We start from the raw sequence: 23141 nt of genomic DNA on the forward strand, positions 1-23141 counted from the left end.
TACAAATTGGCCCCAAACTCACTGTGCAGCCCAGAACTGGCCTCAAACTTGAGCTCCTCCTGTGGGCTAAGAGCTCAACCCTGTGCCACCATGTCTGACTTGTTTACTTGTGTATGTGTGTGTTTCTGTTTCTGCACACAATGACTCAAGGGCATTGGTTGGTTGGTTTTGTATTTGAGACAGTCTCAGGAAGTAGTCTTGACTAGCCTGGCATCCAGTCTGTAGACCAGGCTAGACACCAGGTCAATGAGGTCAACCTGCCTCTGCCTCCAGAGTGAGGGAACTAAAGGCAGGTGCTGCCACACCCAGCCTGTCCCCTGCTTTCTGTTTCTTTTAAATTCAGACATGTGTTCGTATGCCTGTTTCCTGCACTGTTTCTGCTCCTCCTCCTCCTCTTCCTCCTCTTCCTCCTGCTCCTCCTTCTTTGGAAATTTATGTATTAGTGTACTTCTCTCTGTGTGTGCCTCACGGAGTTACAGGCAGTTTTGAGCTGCCCAGTGTGGGGGCATGGGTGCTGAGAAACAAACCCACATCTTCTGGAAGAGCAGGAAATGCTTTTAACCACTGAGCCCGCTCTCCAGCCCCACGCATGTCTTCATGGAGGCCTTGCCTGAGCTTTCGTATCCTGAGAGGCATCTTCATGTCTCACAAATCATCCTCATGCTCCTTTTTGGTGTGGCTTTCTGTTTTCCTCACTCCATGACATCATGGGGTCTAGCCATGGATGTCAGCCAGGTCATCTGAGAGTTTCATGTTGGGATCAGGGGAGCATTAGAGAGGGGACCTGGTCATAGCCCCCTTGGAAACAGAGAAAGCATCATCTGAAGCCATCTGCCTCTTCTTTTTCTTAAAAAGATTTCTTAAAAAAATTATTTTATGTGAATGTTTGCCCGAATATATGTGTTTGTACCACATGCATGCCTGCTACCTATTAAGGTCAGAACAGAGAATTGGCTCCCCTGGGGCAGGGTTACAGATGGTTGTGAGCTGTCACGGAGGTGCTGGGAACCAAACTTTGGTTTCCCTGCAGGAGCAGCAAATGCTCTTAACCACTGAGCTAGCCCTCTAGGCCTCTATTTGCCTCTTTGTCAGGATTACAGAACAGGGAAGGATGTACCCATGTCTATCTAGCTACTGAGTGGATCGACACAGCTTCCCTCTCTGTCCTGTCCTCCCCTGAGACCTCTCCATCTGTTCAACCTCACCCCACCTCCCCATTAGAGCACTGCAGGGGAAAGGAACTTGCAGCCTTTGCTGCCTAACTCCCTGTGACACCCACACCCTTGGTTTATATCAATCTGACTCCCCTTAGGTCTGAGACAGGTTTTACTCATGAGTCTGGTTCCCTAGAATCCCTTATGTGTGCTAGCACAAAGAAAACAAATGACCAGCACGTTTTTAAGTTAGGTGTGGTGACACACAGGACTTGAATCTCAGCACTGGGGAGGCAGAGGCAAGCGGATCTCTTGTGAATTCAAGGCCAGCCTGATCTACATAGTGAGTTCCACTCTAGCCAGGAGAGATCTTCAAAAAACAAACAAACAAACCCTACAGGGCGGGGCACCATTCCACCCCTTCCCATACTCTCTACCAAACAGGTGAGAAAATCAGGGGTGCCCAGAGCTGTGCCTCTCTTTCTATTACCAAGCTGTTCAGAGGAGATGGGTCAGGAAGGGCCCCTTGAATGTTAGTTTCAGAACAGGTCTGTATCTTTAAGTAGCCATCTGTGTGGTGAATGTGGGAGGGTGAGAGTTAATGATTTACCCGAGGCTCTTTCACTGTTGCCAAGGGTCAGCTTCCCGGGAACATGCCCAGGATCCTCTGGGCTCTCTTCTAGACAGCTGACCAGGAAGGCCCCCCAGTGGACTGAAGCATGATCTCCATCACAGAGTGGCAGAGTGAGTGGAATGAATGGCCGGTGGTGGGAGCCTCTGGGGTTAAGGAGGGGGGGGTCCCTAGGAGGGCGAGTGAACATGTGCTCTTCCCAACCTGGTTCTTCTGCCTACAAATGTGACCTCTGGAGCCAGCAGTTGGAAGCTGCTATGTTGGCATCCTCGGAGGAGCAGGGTCAGGGCGAGTGTGACCTCTGCCTTGTAGAGAGGGTGGGGCCAGCCCACACACTTAGGCCACCAGAGGTAAATTCACAAGGCAAGTTGAGCCCATCTGGCCTGTAGTTCTGAGAACTAGGATGCCTCTGCCCATTCAGACATCTCTGTGGCTCTGGGTCTGTATCCTCACCCCAAACATCCCTTCTTTTTCTTTAGGGGACGAGATAGGTGGCAGCCAGGGGAGAGTAGGTTGTCCACAGGGAAGGGAGGGCTGAAGGCTTCGCTGGGTGATTTGCTTAGCCTCTGGATCTACTTTCTCCTCAGCGAACCTATGGTAAGGTTTGCTTTTTGCCAAGCACTGTGCCAACACAGAAGGGACTACCAAGAGGAAGGCAGGCGTGCCTTCTAGCAAGGGAAGGCAGGCCATTAACTCGTGTAGAAGTGACTGTGTAGCAGGTCAGATAGTAAGAAGACACCCCCTCCTCCCAAACGAAAGCAAGACAGAGTAAAGGGACTGTGGAGTTTGAAGTATGTGCATGTGTGTGTGGGCGCTCAAATCCAGAGGACTACAGGAAGTGAGAAGGTAGGCTGTGCAGCTGTCTGCAGAGAGAATGTTCCAGGAAGAGGGAGCGGACAGCACAAAGGTCCTGAGACATTGCATCCGTGGTGTGGTGTGTGAGGTCCAACGAAGAGGCTGATGTGGCTGAAACATTATAGACAGAAAGGAGAGCTTGGGTGAGGAAAGTTCCAGCAAGGGAGCCCATGCTGGACCACTGTAGTAGCCCGTGCTGGACCACTGTGTAGGTGGCAAAGTTTGGAGCATGCTGTGAGGGGTATATTGCAGTTGAAAATCTCACCCTGGCTGCTGGAGGGAAAATAGACTGTAGAGGGTGGAGCAGCAATGGAGAGACCCTGTCAAGGTGAGAGAAGGTGGGGGCAGGGCAGGATATGAGCCATCCAGACACAGGAAGTGGTCCTGTGGGCCTGTTTGGAGGAATTTTCTGGAAGACAGAGTGTGAGATATGAAAGGATAAAAGTCAGGAATACCTCCCTGGTGCCTGTGAAGTGTCCTGGAAGGCACAGGGAAGTGGGAAAAAAGGAGCCAGGTCTGACTAGGCCAGGCGTGCTTGTCTCAGACATCCAGGATAGACTTCAGGCAAGGAGTAAAGGGTAAGGGTCTGAACTCCAAGGGACTTATCTATAAAAAGAAATGTGGGAGTCAGTAACATGTAGATAACTTGTGCTTAAAACCACGAGAGTCCCTAGATCCCAGGGCACGGCCTCTCAGCCTCCCCAACTCCCTGAGCCCCTGGGTGCAGATGTTACTGTTAGGGAAGCTGTCCTGGACACTGACATTTCAGCAGTACCTCTCGCCACCCAGCAGGTGACAGCAGTCAACCCTCCGATACCCTGTGACAATCTAAATATCTCCATAGTACCTCACCGAAACTGCTCCCCTGCATCCCCACCTTGCCATTGAGGGGTAAAGAAAGGACAGCAGAACCTGAGGCAGGGGCATGCTGACCGTGCTACTAAGCTCATTAGCCTTCAAGTGTGATATTAGCTCTTAGAGGCTGCGGCAAGTCCTGTGATGCTTGGTCCTGTGAGAGGGAGAAGGGATAGGCTTCCCCGAAGAGCTGGCATCTAAAGCATGAGTACAGTGTTCCACACAGGAAACCTCATATCCAAAGGTCCTGGGGCAAGAAAGCATTAAGAGTCAGTGACAGTGGTGGGATGGAGGACGGGGGGTTCAAGAGAAAGTTTGATAGCTGCCCCCCACCCCATATACAGGATCTGTAAGGCATGTATAGAAAAAGGTCCCTGCTTCATTCTAAGCAGGTGGGGTGAGCAGGATGCCAGCTGGTCACTTTCAGTCCTTGAGCTCTATGTAGAGGACTGGGGATAGGAGTGGTGGGTGACAAGCAGGAAACAAGAGGCTAACAGAGACTGTGTTGGGGAGGGGACCCAGGAGTGATGTGGCGAGAAGGAAGAAGCATGGCAGCTTTGGATGCTTCTGGAAGCAGTCGCCTGATACCAGATTAGACAGGGTGGGCGGCAGGCGCCTCAAGGGACTTGGCAGCCAGTGGCGGTGGAGATGCTGTAGGCTCAGGATAAAGAGAGAAAGGCTGATCACAGCTTGGGACCGGTGGTGTGCAGAGTGCCAGAGAGAAAGCCACGCTGGCTGAGCAAGCAGTGGGGTCTCAAGGCATCCTGGGCGCGAGAAACAAATGCCGACATTGTCAGCACACGGGCAAGCATTTAAAAACACAGGAAGGTGTGGGAAAACAGAGTGCGGGAGATACGGGAGCTGGGCCCAAACCCTGAGTGAGCCAAATTGCAGGAGAAAGAAAGTAGGAGCTGGTAAAGGGGATGGGGGTGGGGAGCTACAGCTAGAAAATCAGAAAGTATTCTGGGAGCCAAGAGAAGACATCCCCGACCAGGCAGGGGCCTGCTGCCCGCTGACTAACACCCACTTGGAGATTCCGGTTATTAATGACCAAAACAGGGACGCTTTCTGCAGAAGCAGAACTGACTGGGTTGATGAAGGTGACATTTCAGGGTCTCAACTGTATTTAAGACCCCGGCAGGGATCATATCCGATCAGGGTCCAGTTTTGTTTGTGAAGTGGAGCTAACCACAGCCCCTTAGCAGGGGGCTATGTCAGGTTAAGGTGTGAACTGGGAGGGCTGCTGCATGGCTAATAATTGTACGTCACTGCTGTCGCCTCCCTTCTGTCTGGAACAATTCTGTCCGAACATCATTTGACGGAACACAGAGGGGTACTCAGAGGGGTGTCAGAGCCCCAGCCTGTGGGCAGTGTTCCATGGGTAGCCAAGATGGGGTGTGAAGGACATTCCTATGGGGTAGAGAAAGGACCCTTGTGATGGACATTCTTGGAGTGACCACAATCCAAAATGGAGGGCACACACCTGTGATCCAGATCTTGAGGCTGGGAGGCTCAAGTCTTTAATCCAGATCTTGAGGCACACCTTTAATCTGGGCCATACCTTCTGCTGAAGGTCTATATAAGGACAAGGGAAGAAGGAAGGACTCGTTCACCCTCTGCTTGCACTTGCTTGCCAGCACATCTGTTGGAACCTCCTTCTTCAGGATCCCAGCTTATACAGGAGACCAGCCAAAACACCCAACCTTGTGGGACAGAGCAAACAGTAGACTCTTGGACTTCCCATTCACACCTGACCATTGCTGGGTTAGTCAGACCACAGCCTGCAAGCCACTCCGATAAATTGCCTCTATAGATCTAGATTCATTGCATAAGTTCTGTGGCTCCAGAGAATCCTGGCTTTTACAGCCCTCATACAGAAGGGCCCAGTATGTCACCTAAAGAGTAAAGATAGCTCATTGGTGGGAGTCAGGCTAGAAGCAAGCACAGGAGGTGCACACGGTAATATCTGTCAGAGAGCTCTGCCTGTGAATTCTGACATGGGAAAGTCTTAGACAAAGCAAAAGAAGTGACCTGAATCTTCAGAAGATCAAGGTCATGTCCAGTTCCGGTTGTGGGAAGTATTCCAGTCAGGCACACTAAAGATAGCCTATGATGATGATGAACTGTGTTCTTTTCCTATAAATGATATTACTAGCACTCATGGGTAAAGTTTGAATGGGGTATTGGCCAGACAATAGGAATGTACAAATGTTCATTTTCTGTTTTGACATCTGTATCTTGCCTATCTCAAGGGTAAGGGAAGGGCAGTCTGAAAAGTTTAGGGATGACACCCACTCTCAAGTAGATGAAGACAAAGATTCTTTTTTTTTTTTTCTTTTTTTCGGAGCTGGGGACCGAACCCAGGGCCTTGCACTTGCTAGTCAAGCGCTCTACCACTGAGCTAAGTCCCCAACCCCGAAGACAAAGATTCTTAATAGAGTACTTCTAACTTTTGATACATTTGTAATTGTATAAAGAAAAAAAAGGCCATAGGCCATCTCACACCCGTGCCCCAGATACTTAGAAGGCTGAGGCAGGAGGATCACATGAACTCATGAATTGGAGAAGAGGCACGAGGTACTTGAGAAAGAATTAACATATTACTCCTTACGTAGGGTGGGCCAAAGAGACCCATCACATGCTACAGGTGACAGTGCCCTGCAGCAAAGAAGACAATGGAGCTGGCTCCTCCTCAAGCATTCTGAAAAGCTCTGCACTGGTCACCTGGCTTTGGCCTCTCCCCAACCGCTGCAGGCTGAGGGCTACTTCTGGCAATAGTTTGGGAACTGCAGAACCTAGGGATAGTGGCTGGAGAGTCAGGACTCAGATGACACGCAGCATGGGGAAACCCAAAACTGGGCGTCTGAAGCCAGAGGAGGTCTCTACCCTTGCTAGGCAGGGCCCTCCCTGGAGCTAGGCCATTCTGAAGCATTTACCTTTCATGCCTTGCTTTCTGCTTTGCAACTTGTGCAGCAGGGGGCGCTGTGACCCCTGTCTGGATCATGAGACCATTACCTACAAGCACATCGTTCCTGTGTCTCGGTATGACATACCCCCACCCCAAACCTTACAGCCTTCTCTGCCCTGGCTGCTGTCCTGAAAGGAACTTCGGGTGCAGCCCCCCTCTTCCTGAATTTGACTGAGTCACGGAACTACAGTAGAAGCAACAGGAGGGGCTCGTTCCGAAGCCGTGTGAGAGAAACCCACTTCCTAATACCTGTCTACGAGCTTTTGTGTGAAACTGAATGCTGGAAGCGACTTTTTAATGTGATCTCTAAAAAGGCCGATCCTAACAGAGGAAAGTGCTGGGATTGCACCAACCTGTGGAGAAGACTACAAAACAAACTGGAAAGTGGTCGTTTAGCAAACCACTGTTAGAGAAGACGTGGGGGTGGGGGCACACACCTGTAATCCTAGGACTGAGGATGCTGAGGCAGGGGGACTCTCCTGAGCTACATAATAACATTAAGTCTCAAAACGCTAAAATAATTATATGTGTGTATGTGTATGTGTATGTATGTATGTATATATATGTATATATACATATATATATATATATGGACACACAGTGATTGATTCATTGGTTTGTTGGTTGTTGGCTTAGGATTTTTTTTTTTTTTTTTTTGAGCTGGGGACCGAACCCAGGGCCTTGCGCTTGCTAGGCAAGCGCTCTACCACTGAGCTAAATCCCTAACCCCGGTTTAGGATTTTTGAGACGGAATCTTACTCCATAGCTCAGGCTGGCCCCAGATCTACCATAACTTGCCACCTTTGCCCCCTGAGGCTGGGATCGCAGCAGGTACCACCTGGTGTTTTGTTTTGTTTTGTTTTGTTTTGTTTTATTTTTTTGTTTTGAGTCAGGGTTTCACTCTGGTCTTGAACTCACAATCCTTCTGCCTCAGACTTCCGAGTTCTGGCCTGCAGACACAAACCACCGAGCAGGGCATGGATTCTTGTCTAGCTGTGAGTTGGAATCTTCCATGTCTCAGGACCCTCTCCACAAGGAGTTTCCTCACAGTGGTTCTCAGAATCTTGATAGAGAACCAAAGTGGTCCTGGGTGCTTCTGATAACACCAGCGCGCATCTTCTGGCATGCACAGGGGGCAGTGGGGCCACCGCTGTAGCCACTCCTGGACTCTGCTTTCATGGGGACAGCTCACTGTGTCTAAACGCCTCCATGGCCTCCTGACTCAAGTTCCTGTTTCTCTGTGAAAGCGAGCCACAGTGAATCATGGCCTGAGTGGGCGAACTGGAGAATCTCAGCTCTGCTGCCCTCCTCAGAGTGATGTGCAAGAGAATCAGAGAATCTTTGGTTCTTTGCAAAACAAACAAGCAAGCAAGTGAGCAAACAAACAAAACCAAGTCTGTTCAGGACAGGCATACAGACAAATAACAAAACGAAACAAATAGCAAAACCAAGAAAAATGTTCGCACTGTGGCCCCACATTTAGGGAAGGGTATGTTATGAGATTGGAGTTGTGGTGTATGTTTCCAGGCAAGTGTAAGGAGGTAACAGACTTTTGCTGTTTTGTTGTTATTTTCAGATAGAGTCTCACTATGTAGCCTTGGCTGGCTGGAACTCACTATGTAGACCAGGCTAGCCTGTAACTCACAGAGATCTATCTGCCTCTGCCTCTGCCTCTGCCTCCCGAGTGTTGGAATTAAAGGCATGTGCTAGCTGATGACATATGTTGAAAACATTATATACATTGTTTCATAATAATTACTTAAAACAGGACTGGAACAGCAATGAGCATCCACAGTCCCAGCCATGCAGAAGGCTGAAGAGAGAACATTGCAAGTTCAAGGCCAGCCTAGGCTAGAGACCCCGACCTGTCTTAGTAGTGGGAGATTGGCTGTAGTACTAGCATAGAACGCTTGCCTAGCTCATGGAGTAAGGTCCTCAGTTCAACTCCCACTACTGCAATAAAGCCCAAACATCTTTAACCATTCGAGTTAACTAATGTGGTATACAGTCCTCCACAGCGCCACCTGCAGGATTCCAGGGGACAGACACCTTGTCTCCAAGGGTAGAAACACCCCCCAAAGAGCAAAGCCATTCTAAAGTCCCATGGTGCTGTATTCCGCCCAGCTGTCTTGGATGCTGAGAGGTTTGCTCCAGGCCAGCACCTTTGGGAATGGAAGGAGGAAATAAGCCATGAAGACTTGTCAGAAACCTGAGATTCCACCCCCCAAAACCAAAGCGATAACTCACAGTGTGATACTACCCCATCTGCTAGCGTGGCTGTTACCAAAAACATTAAAAGGGAGACTCGCGAGATGGTTCAACAGTTGAGAGTGCTCACTGCTCTTCCAGAGGACCCATGTCCCAGCCCTTATGCCAAGAGGCTCATAGCTGCCCGCAGCTCCAGCTCCAGGGTATCTAACTGCCTCTTCTGGCCTCTGCAGGTGTCCACACACATGGCACACCAATGAAAACACACATACATACATACATACATACATACATACATACATACATACATACATATAAGTAAAATGAAAATAAATCACTTTTTAAAAAAAGATTTATTATTTTTATGTATATCAAGTGTTCTACCTGCATGTATACCTGTGTCCCAGAAGAGGGCATCAGATCCCACTATGGATGGTTGTGAGCCACCATGTGGCTGCTGGGGCTTGAATTCATGACCTCTGAAAGAGCAGCCCTCTTAACCGCTAAGCCATCTCTCCAGCCTCCTTTTCTTTTTAAATGGAAATCAAGTGTTGGCAAGAATGTGGGAGCCTTGTGCCCTGGGGACGGGAGAGTGAAGAAAAGGAGCCAATCTGGAAAACAATACCAAGGCTTCTCAGATATCTGAGAGATCATTCTGCCGTCCAGCAAAACCCCACTTCTGGATGTAAACTGAAAGACCTGAAAGCAGGATCCATTTGTTGGTTTGTTGCGATGGGTGCTCTGTAGCCTACAGTAGTACAAAACAGCCAAAGATGACACAAACTCATGACTTTCCCACCTCCAGTCCCCAAGTTCCAGGATTACAGAACATGTGATGCTCAACTTTGAGAGCAAGATCTCAAAGGTTATAACTTCAAACAGAAGTAACCTTTTAGATTTTATTATGTGCATTGGCATTTTTGCCTGCATGTATGTCTGTGTGAGGGTACCAAGTTTCCTGGAACTGGGGTCATAGACAGTTGTGAGGTGCCATGTGGATGCTGGGAATTCAACCCAGGTCTTCTGGAAGAGCGACCAGTGCTCTTGACCACTGAGCCTTCTCTTTAACCCCAGAAGAATCTTTAGAATATTGCGATAGGTGGAGCAAGACAGTCACAAAGGGCAGATGTTATGTGACTCCATTACTATGAGGTTCCTAGAGTTGGCAAATTCAAATGAAGGGGAAGTGTAGGATGATGTCATACAGGTGAAGGCAGGTACAAGATAGAATGAGGCCTGTCATTGGACAAGAAGGAAGGATGGGCGGGAGAAAAGTTTGAGGGAAGAGGAGGAGACTGGAGTGGAAGGAGACTGGGAGAAGAGGCTGCCGAGAGCACTTGGAGGCGGATGTTAAGATTCCACTCTGTACCTTTACAGGTTGTTATGAATGTGCTTAAGGGATGTGTACAGGACTTTGTGTGTCTAGGTGGGCCATTATATCTTATCAGTTGGATCAGAGGTTGTGTGTTGTGTGTTCTTTCTTGTGGCGAATTAAGTTTAAGAGAATATGTGGTGGCTGGGTGGGTGGTAAGCACCCATGGAATTGAGATGTATGTTTCTGGGAACTGGATGGGTAGAGAGATTGTTGCCAGGCTCAGAGAGAAACCATCAGCAGTGTGATATGGGATGGAGCAAAGTGGGTGAGAGGCTTTGCTGACTGAGATGAAGATATCTACCAGATATCTTGGGGCACTGTGGTGCCGGACCTAGTGTGGGTTAAAGGCACCTCTTTTTTTTTTTTTAATGATTTTACAGCAACAGGGAAGTCTATAGATTGGTAGGTAAAATCTCAGTTTCGTAAGATGAGTCGTCCTGGATGGAGAGGATGGGAGCCCAGTAGCACCAGCACCACACAGTTCCAGAGGAATGAGCATTAAAAGGTGCTTAGTTTCTCCTCAGGAGACAAAGCAGGAAGATTATGAATTCAGGTCAGCCTGAGTTACATGGGAGACCCTGTCTCAAAAACACAAACCAAGAAAAGAAGTTAAGATGGTAAGGTGCACATTATATTTCCAAAATTTAGAATGCAAAGTTTTTAGTGTATGTGTGTGTGTGTGTGTGCGCGCGCGCGTGCGCTCGCACGTTCGCACGTGTGTGCACGCACTCGTGCATCTGAGTGTACGTATGGGTATCTTGTGCATGCAGTACTTGTGGAAACCAGAAGAGGGCACAAGATTTCCCCCAGAACTGGAGTTAGAGGTGGATCTCACCATGGGTGTGGTTGAGAATTAACCCTAGGTCCTCTGTAAGAGCAGCCAATGCTCTTAATCTCTGAGCCAACTTTCCAGCCTGGTTTTTAATATTGCTTAAAGAGTGGTCATCTGTTGCCTATCACAGTGGCATAGTCTGATTCACACTTCCAGATGGGATGAGAAGGACTTCAGACCAGAGAACCCACATGTCCTGTGTGTGTGTGTGTGTGTGTTTTTTTCTGGAAGGAATGATCAGAAATGCTCATCAGATGCCCAAAGTATAACCCTTGACCAAGCAAGGTGCCCTGACTGCCCCACGCTGCTGCCTGGTGATCACTGGCTTTGCTAACTCTGGTGGTCTGGATGCCTGTGGGACATTGCTGGTGGATAGTGGCAGCCCACCCTGTGAGTGAATGACTCTTCTGAGCTGAAGTTCAAAGACACTAGGAAGGTGCCTAGGTCTCTGTTGCAGGATGGGTGAGTATGCTCCTAACGATAGCCTCCATTTTCCCAGTCACTTATGGCAGGTCAACACTGAGAGCTGAGGAGAGAGAAGAGGGCCGGGAGCCTGTGTGCTAGGTGTGGCCCCGAAGAGCTCAGCTGTAGGAACAGAATAGGCAGGATACCGTGTTCAGCAGAGACCTGACCCTGAAAACAAGGTCCTGCAGGCAGAAGCAGAAGTTTCACTGACAGGATTTGAGGACACAGTATCATGAAGGCTTCCCAGGAGCTCAACAGCTCCTGCCCGTCTTCTGTCCCCTGGGCAGCCGTCCCATGGGAGCCCACGCAGGACGCCTGACCTGTGTGGTAGGAAAGTTCAGGCTCTCCTTACCTTTGGCAGAAATTGGCGTGGGCATCACCGGCTTCGGCGTCTTCTTCATCCTCTTTGGGATACTCTTGTACTTCGATTCCGTGCTCTTGGCTTTTGGAAACGTGAGTCCCCCGACACTAGGTACCTCTCCTGGACAGCCAGGAGGGTCATCCCCAAGTTCATTAGATAGCCGCCATTCAGGGTTAGATGAGGACTTCCGGGGCGGGGGAGGTGGTGTTGGACCAAAGAGCCTGTAAGCATTGAGAGCCCGAGAGTATTATACCAAGCTTTGGGTGAGGTCCTGTGGTTCCCGTGATGAAGTAGGCCCTGTCCCCACCATTGGCTCCCAGCATGTAGAGACACGGACGGATGTGATGGGTACCTACATGGCAACAGGGGCTGTGGAAAGCACGTCCTCATGACACAGGGGCTGAGAGGAAGGAGTGGATAGAAGACAGTTGGGAAGGGAATGGAGGGTAAAGCGCTCACAAATAGTTGTGGAGGTGTGGGTGGGGCATGGAACATACTAGAAGAAAGCTGGAGAGTTCACTTCTACGGAAGCCTGGGTGCCCGTAAAGGGACCACCAATAGGAACCATGCAGAACCACAAAGTGAGGGCTTTTGGGGGAATTTTGGGTACAACTTCCTGTCTGTAAAGCAGGGGATTCCACCCTGCAGTGACCTCCCTATAACAAAAAGCTTGGAGCTGAGGAACTGGGTGGGAAACTAAAGGTCTTCAAGTCCATGTCTCTGCCTCAGGGCATTTCTGTTGCATGCTAGCTAGAGTCATCCCCAGCTCTGGGATTCAGCCCCACTGCCGGGGCACCCCTGCCCCCAGCCCGGGGGATGGGGTGTAACTTGTACACTCATCCTCATTTCCCTGGGCCTGCAGCTGCTGTTCCTGACTGGCCTCTCCCTCATCATCGGCCTGAGGAGAACGTTTTCCTTCTTCTTCCAACGGCACAAGCTCAAGGGAACAAGCTTCTTCCTGGGCGGTGTCGCCATTGTGCTGCTGCGCTGGCCCCTGCTAGGCATGCTCTTGGAGGCCTATGGGTTCGTTAGCCTCTTCAAGTGAGTACCATTTTCCTCAGTCTCAGTGCACCACAGTTTAGGGAGAAGTAGCTCAGCGGAGATTCAAATCTCTCCTCTCCTCACTCACCCAAGACACTGGGATTTCGCTTCCCAGTCTGGCTTCCTCCAAGCCCTGTGAAGAATCAGGTATTCATCTCCTGTCTGGCCTAGCCATTTTGAAAGGCAGAGGTAGCCTTGACATGGGGATGCTGAGGCACAAGGTCACGCCCACATGAACACAACCTCTAGCCACTAAGCGTGCCAGGAGCTCAGCCGTTTGAAGACATTCCCCATCCTACCTAGTAAAGAGAAGGCATCGGGCTAGGGTGATGATGATGATGATGATGATGATGATGATGATGGCGACGACGACGATGATGATAACAGTAAGTTACAAAATGTGCATCCTTCAAGCTTGGCTTCCTGTGAGGTCCTGTGACATAGGCACAAACACTGCTAGGCAAATTGAAAACTGGCCATGAGTTCTGAGAAGTGAGGGGTGTGTCTAGTGTGTACAGTGTCAGTAAGAGACGGTAAGATACCTGGGCTCTGGCCGTGGTTCTCATTCACTTTACTCTGCTGCCCCTTTCCACAGTGCCCAGGGCCCAGTGGCTGCTTTCAGAGGAGACCAAGTCTGAGCCTTTGGGTAGGAGTTACCGTACCACTCCCCTCCTAGGCCACCACTGACCCCTGTCCTCTCTTCTATTCCTAGGGGGTTTTTCCCTGTAGTCTTTGGCTTCCTGGGCAATGCATTTAACATCCCCTTCCTGAGCGCAGTAAGTAGGTGGGGCTTGTGCTTAGCAGTGCTATCTGGGGTGGGGGAGCACATGGAGCTGACTAAAGTGCTACTCTAGATGCAGTAGACCCCTCCCCTATATTCTCTGAGGCACACCCACCCCAGAGTCAATCCTCCTCTCCCTCCTCCTTCTCCATTTGATAAGATCAAAAGTCAGGGCTCCGTAGGCTGGAGTGACTAAGGCATGGGCGGAGAGGAGACAGCCATTAACAACTCCCCAACCAAAGAAATGAAAGGTGACCCGGCCAGTATGTTCCTGAGATTTCTGGCATACCTGGTTAAGTCTGGGCTACAGGCATATATGGCAGCCATTGACATCGAGAAAAGCAGGGAGCAGAGCCTGTTCTGAGCCCCACACCCATCTCTGAAGTACCTCACATGGGCACACTGAGACACCCAGGAAGGGACCGGGGCATACAGCTCAGAGCGCTTGCCAGCTGGTCACACGCCACCGCCGTTCTCCACGGGTAGCGTAGCATAGGCCCAGGTCTCAAGGCCAACTGGGTAATAGCCTGGATATTGAGTCTGCTTCCCACTCTTTGTCTGGAATAATGACTCTTGTTTCTCACAGCTGTTCCAGAGGCTTCAAGGCTCCTCCAGCTCAATGGTCTGAACTGCCCACCCCGGTGAGCTCCTTGAATTCGGATTGTTGGCGAGGGGGCTGGAAGGGGAACATGGGCTATCTTCACGAGACCCCTCCCCAGCATTGACTTCCTTCCCATCCGTCACACACGGCTGTCTCCAAGTCCAGAAGAAAGATGGAGCTGAGGGATGGATCTTAAACCCCCAAGTCACCTCAAGAGGCTGTCAGGAGCAGAGATCCCAGTCAATATACCCAGCTAGGGCTGGACGCAACATCCCCACCCTGACTTTATGCAGGAGAGTGAAGATTAAATCCCCAAGCTGTGAATGTAGCTGAGATTTGGAGTTGATGTCTGAGGCCCAGGGTATCCAGGGCAGGCTGCAACACCACCCTCAACCCCGATCCTACAAGATGTTACCAGAAGCTCTAAGCCAGATATAAGAAGACATATGTCCTTGGTATATTGTTCATGCTGGCATTGAACCCTAAAGTGTTTGTTGTGACTCTAAGCATTAGTGAACATTAGGCAACTATGAGAACTGGCCCCACATAGCATCAGGAGGAGTAGCCCAAACATGAGGTGGCCACTTCCCCACAGGACACAGCAGACAGAGCTGGTACAGAAACAGTCTTCTGCATGAGGGTGGGGGTAGGGGTGGGTGCAACTCAAAGAACCCAGCCTCACAGGAGCTGGTCTTCATTCTGGGGGAAGTCCCTCATCTCATGGTAAAACTTTTTTTTTTTGCTTTGTTTTTTTCTGAAGCAAGGTCTTGGGTTGGCCTGGAACTCATGGCCACCCTGCCTCGTGTCCTGGATGGTAGGATTATATGTACTATGTAATATGCTGGCTTAAAAGGAGTTTGTGGAGACCAAAGAAAGAACGTAGGCCAGGCTTTGGTGGCACACACTTTTAATCTCAACACTTAGGAAGCAGAATCTTCCTCTGAGTTCAAAGCCAGTCATCGAGCCCCTGTCTCAAATCAAATCTAATCTAATCGAATCGAATCGAATCAAATCGAATATGAACAAACAACGACAGCAGCAACCTTGAGGGAAGAAAGGAGGGAGGGAAGGAAAGAGCAGAGTCACTGTGAGCATCCACGGAACCCCTTCTTTTTATGCCTAGCAGTGGGGTAGCTGCAGTGTCTCTATCTATACATGATGGGGAGGCCTGTCCCCGCCCTTAAGGCACTGAGAGCTGCCCCATCTCCACATCTGCTTTCTTTTCAAAGCCAGCTCAGTAATAGCAAATGCAAAATAGAAAATAGCCATGCCCTCTCTCCACCTTCCTTCTGTATAATTATAATAATACTTTATTTTTGAGAGAGGATCTCACTATGTAGAACAGCCTGTCCGTAGATCAGAGCTCTGCCTGCCTATACCTCCCAAGGGCTTCGGTTGAAGGAATGCACCGCCATGCCTGCCACTTCTTGATTTGTGGAGACAAGATCTCACTCTGTTACCCATGCTGGTCTGGAACTCTCTGGGTAACCCAGGCTGGCCTAAAGTTACCATCCTTCTGTCTCAGCCAGCCAGGAGGTAGAACTTCATGTGTGGGCTGCTGTGACCAGCTTTGCCCCCTTCCTAACAACTGCTTATATAACTGTCCAGCACATCTGGCCATGTCACATATCACATGCTTGTCAACCTCTGTGCCATGCAGGTGCTCAGTAATTAGTGGGAAAGGGAGGGGAGGGGAGGAGAACCCTGGGTTCCACCCCCCCCCCCCCGTCTTAGTTCACAGTCAAGGAGTCAATTCTGGTGGAGGCCAATCTGACCTGGCTTCTTTCTCTCAGAGAGGGCAGCATGTGGGCCTCAAGGATCCTCTAGGTCAGACTGTGCCTCGCTCCTCCTCCTCCAGCCTGTGTCGTCATCAAATTCACTTCAGAGTGTAAGTGTTTGTGTGAGAAAGAGTGTGTGTGTGTGTGTGTGTGTGTGTGTGTGTGTGTGTGTGTGTGTTGGCAGAGAAAGGCAAGTCATTTCACATATACACAATATACACACTCCTCAGATACTTTCTCTGCATTGTTTGGGGTACAATGAGTCTCCAGCTGCGAGGGAGGGGTGTCAAGAGGCTAGAGATGATGGGAGAGCCAGTGAGCTTATGAGAACAGCCTTGGATGGTTTCTGGGGGCGAGCAAGTCGCTGGCTCCAGACTTGAGAGCCAGGAGGCGGGGGCCAGAGGGAGGGAGTGGAGCCCTGAGGAGGGTCCGGGAGGGCAGAGGTGGGATTATGCTGGGATACGTCACCCATCCAGACTTCATAAAAGGGGCTGTGATCGGGCAGCCAGATAGAGGAAGCCCAGGAGCCAGAGGCTCCCCTCAGTGTGCTCCAACTACCCAAGTGGCTCTTCTCCCTCCGGCCCTCAAGCCAGGACCCAGCCAAGGTAGGCACACTGCCCACAGGATTTGGGACTGCCCTGACCCAGGGAGGATCTAGAGGAGCAGGCCTCTAACCCAAGGCCAGTTGAAGCATCAAGGGAGAAGGAGGCAAGGAAAGCAGGGATCCAGGAATGCAGTGATGAAGACGTTGTCTTGTGTCTTGTGTGTCGCTGGGTGTTCTCAGAGCCCACTTCTGCCGCGTAAGGAGTGGATGTTGTAAAGAGACTCTTTGTGGGAACTACCTGAAGGGAGCTTGGCAAGCCCTTTGGGTTCATGGGCTCACCACGGCTTGTCTGAGCCTTTCCCCCCAATATAAAACTAACTATATACATATATATGCTTTGAGCAACTTGCTAAGAACTGGGGGGGGGGGATACCGCTGGAAGGAGCCATCTTATGTCAAAAACCTTCTGATCACGCCTAGAATTTCTGTTGTTTACTAGATCTAAAAGCCCCTAGAGTGAAAGGAACCACCATGATTGTTCATGGCAGACCAGATAAACCTCTTCCGGTTTCTTACATACTGAAAGGGGGAGAGGGGGCGGGCATGTTCCTTTTTGTTTTCTAACATTTCAGTTCTCATGCACTGAGCGCTCTCTAGAATAGGCAACTGAGAGTTATTGGGGTACATGTGGCATGTGTGTTACTTGTGGGATGTGTGTGGTATGTATGTGAGGTGTTTGTGCTTCGTATGTTATGACATTTGTTTATCATTTATTTTTTTCTGCGCATGTGTGTAAGCGCAGAGCACCCAGGGGAGTCAGAGGACAACTTTCTGGAGGTGGTTTTCTCCCTCCACCATGTGGGTCCAAGGGGTTAAACTGAGATCGTCAAGCGCGGTAGCTAGCAAGCACATTTATCTGCTGAGCCATCATCTCACCATGTCGGGTCATTGTATGTAGTGTGTTCATATGTGGTACGTGTGTATACGTGGGGTAAGGGTGTGTCGTGAGCAGGCACAGTTCTCCCTTGGTACACTTGAAAAATGCTGTCCATGATAGTGCAGAGTACTAGAGGGATGAGAGGCAGAAGTCTGGATCACCAACCTCCCCACCTCCCCTCCCTCTCCTCCCCTCCCCTTCCTCCCTCTCCACCTCCCCTCCCCTTCCTCCCTCTCCACCTCCCCTCCCCTACCTCCCTCACCACCTTCTCTGTTTAGAGAAAACACGAGGTACCACTTACGGAGCACGCTGACACATTCCTGCCCTCCTCAGGCCCCGTTGGGGTATAACCTGGCATGGCTTCCTCTCCCTATGAAGCGCTAACTTTGTATCCAGCACCTCTATACCCAGCCCTGCCTGCCATCCTGGACCCCCTGGCGTCATCGGTCCTGCAGATCCCCTGAGGTGGCTTCTGAGAGCCCTCTTCATCTGGTGCATGCTGGGGTGCCAGCACCAGCCCGGACCCTCCCGTCAGACTCCCCAGCTGCCATCAGCTGTTAGCATGTGTCTGGTGTCATTTTGGAATGATCTATTTATACAAGCTGCCTGTGAGTCAACTAGACATGAGATCAGAGGGTCCCTGCACCCTCAGCACCTTGAGATCAGGGGGTCCCTGCACCCTCAGCACCCCAGCACCTACACAGTACTACTTGTATTGTCAGTACTTTCAGCAGTGACTTCCTAACCCTGGTCCTTGTGATCCAGACCGTCTACTGATTTTGGTTTCCACTGTATTTCTATTCAAGCCTCAGGGCATCTACAGAAAGTGCCTGGCTTTTGGAATGTCACAGAGTCATAGTCTGCTAGTCTTGGCAGCCATCTCATTGAGCAGCTGGGGGCCAGGCTAACCAATGGTGCCTGGAGATGGGTGTGGTCCGCTTATGTCTCGTGGGATGAGGCCAGAGCTGGAGCACTGAAACTCAGGATTCATGTGTGAGTCTGGAGTCAGGTGGCAGGGGTAGGACTGGGGACAAAGTGGCAAGATGCACGGTGCCGAGAGATCACGCCATCATGGCTCACAAGGATATCTGTCCTCACTCCTGTCCTTGAACAGAAGCCCTGGGTTCCGCCTGTTGTGCCTCCAGCCTCCCAGGGCACTTAATGCCATTTGTTGGACAGTTTCAAAGTGCTTGGTGACATTTTCAAAGGGAAATTGGACTTGGGAGCTGGAGACGTGGGGTGGAGTGGGGAGCAGGAGAGGAGAAAGGTGGAGTGGCCAGATGAGGGTCAGGCCACACAGCTCCTACCTCAGCAGTCAAACTGATGAGGCCAATTTAGTTCACAACCTCCCAGAGCCCACGAGAACAGAAGTGACTGACGGGCCAGAGGAGAGAAAGGCTTTCCCTGCCCTGAATTATAGGCAATAAGACAGTTTGATGATGGTCTCCCAGGCTGCGGAGGGCTTTGAGAATGTGCAAGATGATTGCCTCTTTCTTCCTTTTTCCCTGGAAGAGAGAAGAAACTGGGTTTCTATTATATCATGGGGACAGAGCTAGATTGAGGAAGATTGGGTGCTGCGTAGGAGAGCAGAGCACAGGACCCAGCACGGGGCTTGGTTCCAGGCTCCCAAGAGAATAGTTGAACCTCAGAGCACACTCCTGCCTGACCTTACCAACCTCCCCCTCCCTGACTACTCCTGTGCATGACATTTATTCTTCTTCAGCATCCCTGCCCTGCAAACCTTCCACCCAGAGCCCTACCACGGTCCAACCAAGGCTTCTCAGCCCTTCCCACCAAATCAGACCCTTCCCATTTTCCCTGCCTTCTTCCGTCCCTCAGTCCTGTTTCCGGTGGCCTTGTTTGGGGCTTATCCTTCTGATCATCTCTGGTCACCGGGCTTTCTCCTCTCCCCCAGGCGCTCTCTTTGACCTAGGTAGGCTCTGGTGAATACTAACTCTGGCCTGGTCTTCATTGCCTCTCTTCGTCTCAGCCTCTGGACACCCTGTGGATCTGCCTCTTCCAGAATGATCTCGCTGGCTTCTTGGCAGCTGCTGCTTCTCCTCTGTGTGGCCTCTTTTGGGGAGCCACTGGCAAAAATGGCACCTGTGGTGAACCCTGAACCCACAGGTACACACCATCCCGGAAAAGGGGGCAAGAGAGTCAGTGCACGTGAGACTCACTTTATTTGGGCTGGAGAGATGGCTCAGTGGTTAAGAGCACTGGCTGCTCTTCCAGAGGTCCTGAGTTCAATTCCCAGCAACCACATGGTGGCTCACAACCACCTGTAATGAGATTCAATGCCCTTTTCTGGTGTGTCTGAAGACAGAGACTCGCTGTATTTTTCAGACTGTAGCCAAGGTACCGACACGAGTTCAGTTTCTGCACTTGAGAAATACTCAGGGCTGGCCCAGGCCCTTCTGCTGTGAGCACCGGGAGGCTCAGTTAGAGTCAGGGGCCTGTCAACCCTAACTCCTTTGTGATTTTTTTCTCCTGCCATGCTCTGCTCTACCCCAAGCACTTGTCTTTATGGATGCTGGAAAGGAGCTTCATGTGTAAGTTACTTTTATCTGTGACCTCAGATCCCGAAAGGGGACTTGAAAACAAAACTCAAAAAATGTCAACACAGCCGGGCATGGTGGCACAGGCCTTTAACTCCAGCACTCAGAAGGTAGAAGCAGGTAGATCTCTTGAGTTCGACGTCAGTCTAGTCCAGGACATCCAGGGCTCCGTTACACAGAGAAATTGTCTCAAACAAACAAACAAACAAACAAACCCAATACAGCAACAACCTCATCATCCACACAGACCTTAATGCCCGTCAAGCTACCTCACGGATTCACTGGGGGCTTTGATGAACTGGAGAAACTAAAGCCCAAAGAGGCAAAGTGCTCCCCAGAGGTGCTCAGTACTGACAAATCCCAACAGGTGCCAGGGTACTTCCAAGAGCATCGTGGCTTCTAAGTCAGGGTGTGGGTTTGAACTTTCCTTAGCTGTTCTGTTTCTGTACATATTAGAGCTTGCTTTAGCCTTTCTGGACCTCAGAACTTAGGCATAGAATGCAGGATACATCCTGCAAATTTGACACCATCATACATAAGCAAAGCAACGGGAACAGGGGCCCAAACACTCTCCAATAGGGTCACCATCCCCAGATAAGAATAACCCCATCACTGTGCAGAAACACTGGCTACTGGCCCTTTCCGGCTGCACAGGTTATCCTGATCTGAGGTTCGTGTGTAGAACTAAGATCTTTTCTCCCACACCAGCTATCCAGAGAAGGTAGGAGGGGCCTCCCAGACTATTATTATTAATCTTGGACCACAGCCACACTCATCTCCAGAGTGTGCCAGGGTATGGAGGAGCCAACACCCACTCACACCACCGTTCCTTTTTACTAATCTCTGTCCATAATTGACTAGACGCATTGTGTACTCAGAGCTACTTGCCCTGTTTTACTGGAAAAAGAGAAAGAGAGAGAGAGACAGAATTTAATGAGCCTTGTCTATGAAGTGTTTTCAGAGTGAGCCTTCTTAGCCTCCAACAAGAAGGGAAGGCCTTGCACCTCGCCTGGGAGAGCTGTACCTGCTAAGGCAATCTAGATAGTGTCTGGCGTCACATTGTGTCTTGATACTGTGTATTAGGGATTGCAGTTGTCCTCAGAGACCAGAGTCAGGTCACAGGTGCATGGGGGCACAACAGCCTTGGCTCCACTTTTTTTTTTATTTCTGTTACTCCAAGTTTTTCATTAGCTATTGCTTAATGAGTACGTATTGAGGCCATACTATGTGCAGGGGTACTGTTTCAAGCATTCTTAGAGATGGAGAAATGAATCCCCTCCGTCCCCCCCTCCCCCGGAGGCTGCTGGACCGTTCCAACTCCCAACACAGACACTCAACTGAAGGATCAGGCAGAGAGCCCAGAAGAGGGCTAGAGCGAGTTCCCCCTCTATACCCTCCTTTTTTTCTCTTGCATGTTGTTTGCGTCTCAGAGGAGGTAGTTTTATAAACGTATTTAGTAGAATTCTGGCGAGCACTTGAAAGTAAAGCTATGGAAGGAGGGAGGAGCAAACAGCCAAGCCACCCGGACTAAGCAGGATCCTGGCTCCACACAGAGGTCAGAGCAGTATTTCTGAGGTTGAGGACCCAGGGCCAGCATCGGAAGGGGAGGGAAGTCTGAGCTGGTGTCCAAAGCAAGCCTTGCTGTCCCAGCCTCACTCCTCTGTACTCTGTCCTAGGCCAACAGTCCGGACCCCAGGAACTCGTTAATGCCTGGCAAAAGGGCCCGCGGTATGCAGAGAGCAAGCCTGGGGCTGCAGGACTGCGCGCTCGCCGAACATCGCCATGCCCGCCGGTGGAGAACCCCACGGGGCACCAGCGGCCCCCGTGTGCCACCCGCAGTCGCCTGATCCCTGCGCCCCGCGGATCGGTGCTGGTGCAGCGCGAGAAGGACATGTCAGCCTACAACTGGAACTCCTTTGGCCTGCGCTACGGCAGGAGGCAGGTGGCGCGGGCGGCACGGGGCTGAGTGCAGGGTTGCAGGTGGATTGCAGCCCACCCCATGGCAGAGGCCAAGGCAGGGAGCTTCTAGACTTGTGCAATAAAAGCAATGCTGTCGCCTTACCGTGTGTGATTTTTCCCCGGAATCTGCGGGCAGTGCAGAGAGGGCAGATCCTCTTCTCCCTTAGTTGCCTCTTCTCTGATTTCAAGATGTCTCTGGTGCCAAAATCGGTACTTTTTAAATTACTAGTTAAGGAAGGACCCGGCTGTTGCCCCGGCTATTGCAGCTCAATGTTTTAAAATGCAAAATAAAAAATTAAGGGGCTGGAGAAATGACTCGGCCATTAAGGGTACTCGCAGCTCTTCTAAAGTAAGAACTGTCCCCAACACCCAGGGGTACACAGCCAGCTGTAACTCCAGCTCCAGGGGATCCGAAGCCCTCTTCTGAATCCTTGGGCGCCTACACTCATATGCACACACCCTCAGACAGACAGATGCACATACACTGATTAAAAATAAAATCTTTACATTGATTTTAAAAAATGAATTGCTGAAAACTTTAGAGCCTAAAGAGGTGCCCAAACTGGATGCCACTTGAACACCTCAGCAAGACTGTCATTTTTTTTAAATACATATTTAATAGAATGGTAGGGGTGGGTTTTTTGTTTGTTTGTTTTGAGACAGGGTTTCACTGTGTAACTCTGGCTGGCCTTGTACTAGACCAGGCTGGCCTAGACCAGGCTGGCTTTGAACTCACAGAGATCTGCCTGCCCCTGCTCCTCAAGTTCTGGGATGAAGGTCGTGTCCCACCATTCCCAACTCCAAAATCAAGTTCTGAAGTGGGCCTCCTACTTCAGAGACTTCCCTCCTTTCCTGGTGGAAGTTTTACTGCACCCTTTGAATGGTAGTGGGGTAGGACACAGACTCACTAAGATCCTTCCCTTCAATCCCCACACATCAGTCAGTGGGGACAGAATGGTCTGAAAGATGCTGCCAGTTGCTGCCCTGTTCACAGAGAATTAACCTGAGTCCTCCTTCCGGAGGGCTGCCTGGCTCCTGGGCAGGGAGGTGCAGGGAACATCTACATATCCAGGGAAGATGGTTACTGCTTTTTGCTTGGAATCATCCCAGACCATGTCTTCTTTCCAGCCAAGGACATGAAAGATAAATGACTCAAGGGGTTCAAGCCAATGACTGGGCTTAATGGTTCTTCACCCCCAGTCACAGCTGTGCCTTCAAGCCTCTTTAAAGATGACAGG

At 50.4% G+C, this 23141-nt stretch overlaps 2 protein-coding genes across 4 annotated transcripts; both read left to right on the plus strand.

The window, feature by feature from the left end:
- Positions 1–1762: 1762 nt before the first annotated feature.
- Golt1a (golgi transport 1A) lies at positions 1763–14455 on the plus strand. 2 transcript variants are annotated; one of them, XM_087581357.1, is made up of 6 exons: positions 1763–1898; positions 11705–11796; positions 12567–12745; positions 13458–13521; positions 14113–14167; positions 14293–14455. In XM_087581357.1, exons 1-5 carry the CDS (start codon positions 1874–1876, stop codon positions 14152–14154), a joined length of 402 nt encoding a protein of 133 aa, XP_087437483.1. In that variant the 5' UTR covers positions 1763–1873; the 3' UTR covers positions 14155–14167; positions 14293–14455.
- Positions 14456–16416: 1961 nt separating this feature from the next.
- Kiss1 (KiSS-1 metastasis-suppressor) lies at positions 16417–22005 on the plus strand. 2 transcript variants are annotated; one of them, NM_181692.2, is made up of 3 exons: positions 16417–16510; positions 19302–19513; positions 21621–22005. In NM_181692.2, exons 2-3 carry the CDS (start codon positions 19411–19413, stop codon positions 21908–21910), a joined length of 393 nt encoding a protein of 130 aa, NP_859043.1. In that variant the 5' UTR covers positions 16417–16510; positions 19302–19410; the 3' UTR covers positions 21911–22005. The 2 variants fall into 2 exon arrangements, with proteins under 2 accessions (NP_859043.1, NP_001399554.1); NM_001412625.1 differs by having other exon boundaries at positions 19377–19513.
- The last annotated feature ends 1136 nt before the right edge of the window (positions 22006–23141 follow it).

Source organism: Rattus norvegicus, chromosome 13 (assembly GCF_021556685.1).
Source record: "Rattus norvegicus strain SHRSP/BbbUtx chromosome 13, alternate assembly SHRSP_T2T, whole genome shotgun sequence".
NCBI lineage: Eukaryota > Metazoa > Chordata > Mammalia > Rodentia > Muridae > Rattus > Rattus norvegicus.

Bases quoted from the DNA above. Each gene is read 5' to 3' on its own strand.
- Golt1a (XM_087581357.1), top strand. From the start codon at position 1,874: ATGATCTCCATCACAGAGTGGCAGA. The intron at 1,899-11,704 runs GTGAGTGGAATG...TACCTTTGGCAG, and splicing joins CTCCATCACAGAGTGGCAGA to AAATTGGCGTGGGCATCACC. The intron at 11,797-12,566 runs GTGAGTCCCCCG...CTGGGCCTGCAG, and splicing joins TGCTCTTGGCTTTTGGAAAC to CTGCTGTTCCTGACTGGCCT.
- Kiss1 (NM_181692.2), top strand. From the start codon at position 19,411: ATGATCTCGCTGGCTTCTTGGCAGCTGCTGCTTCTCCTCTGTGTGGCC. The intron at 19,514-21,620 runs GTACACACCATC...ACTCTGTCCTAG, and splicing joins GGTGAACCCTGAACCCACAG to GCCAACAGTCCGGACCCCAG.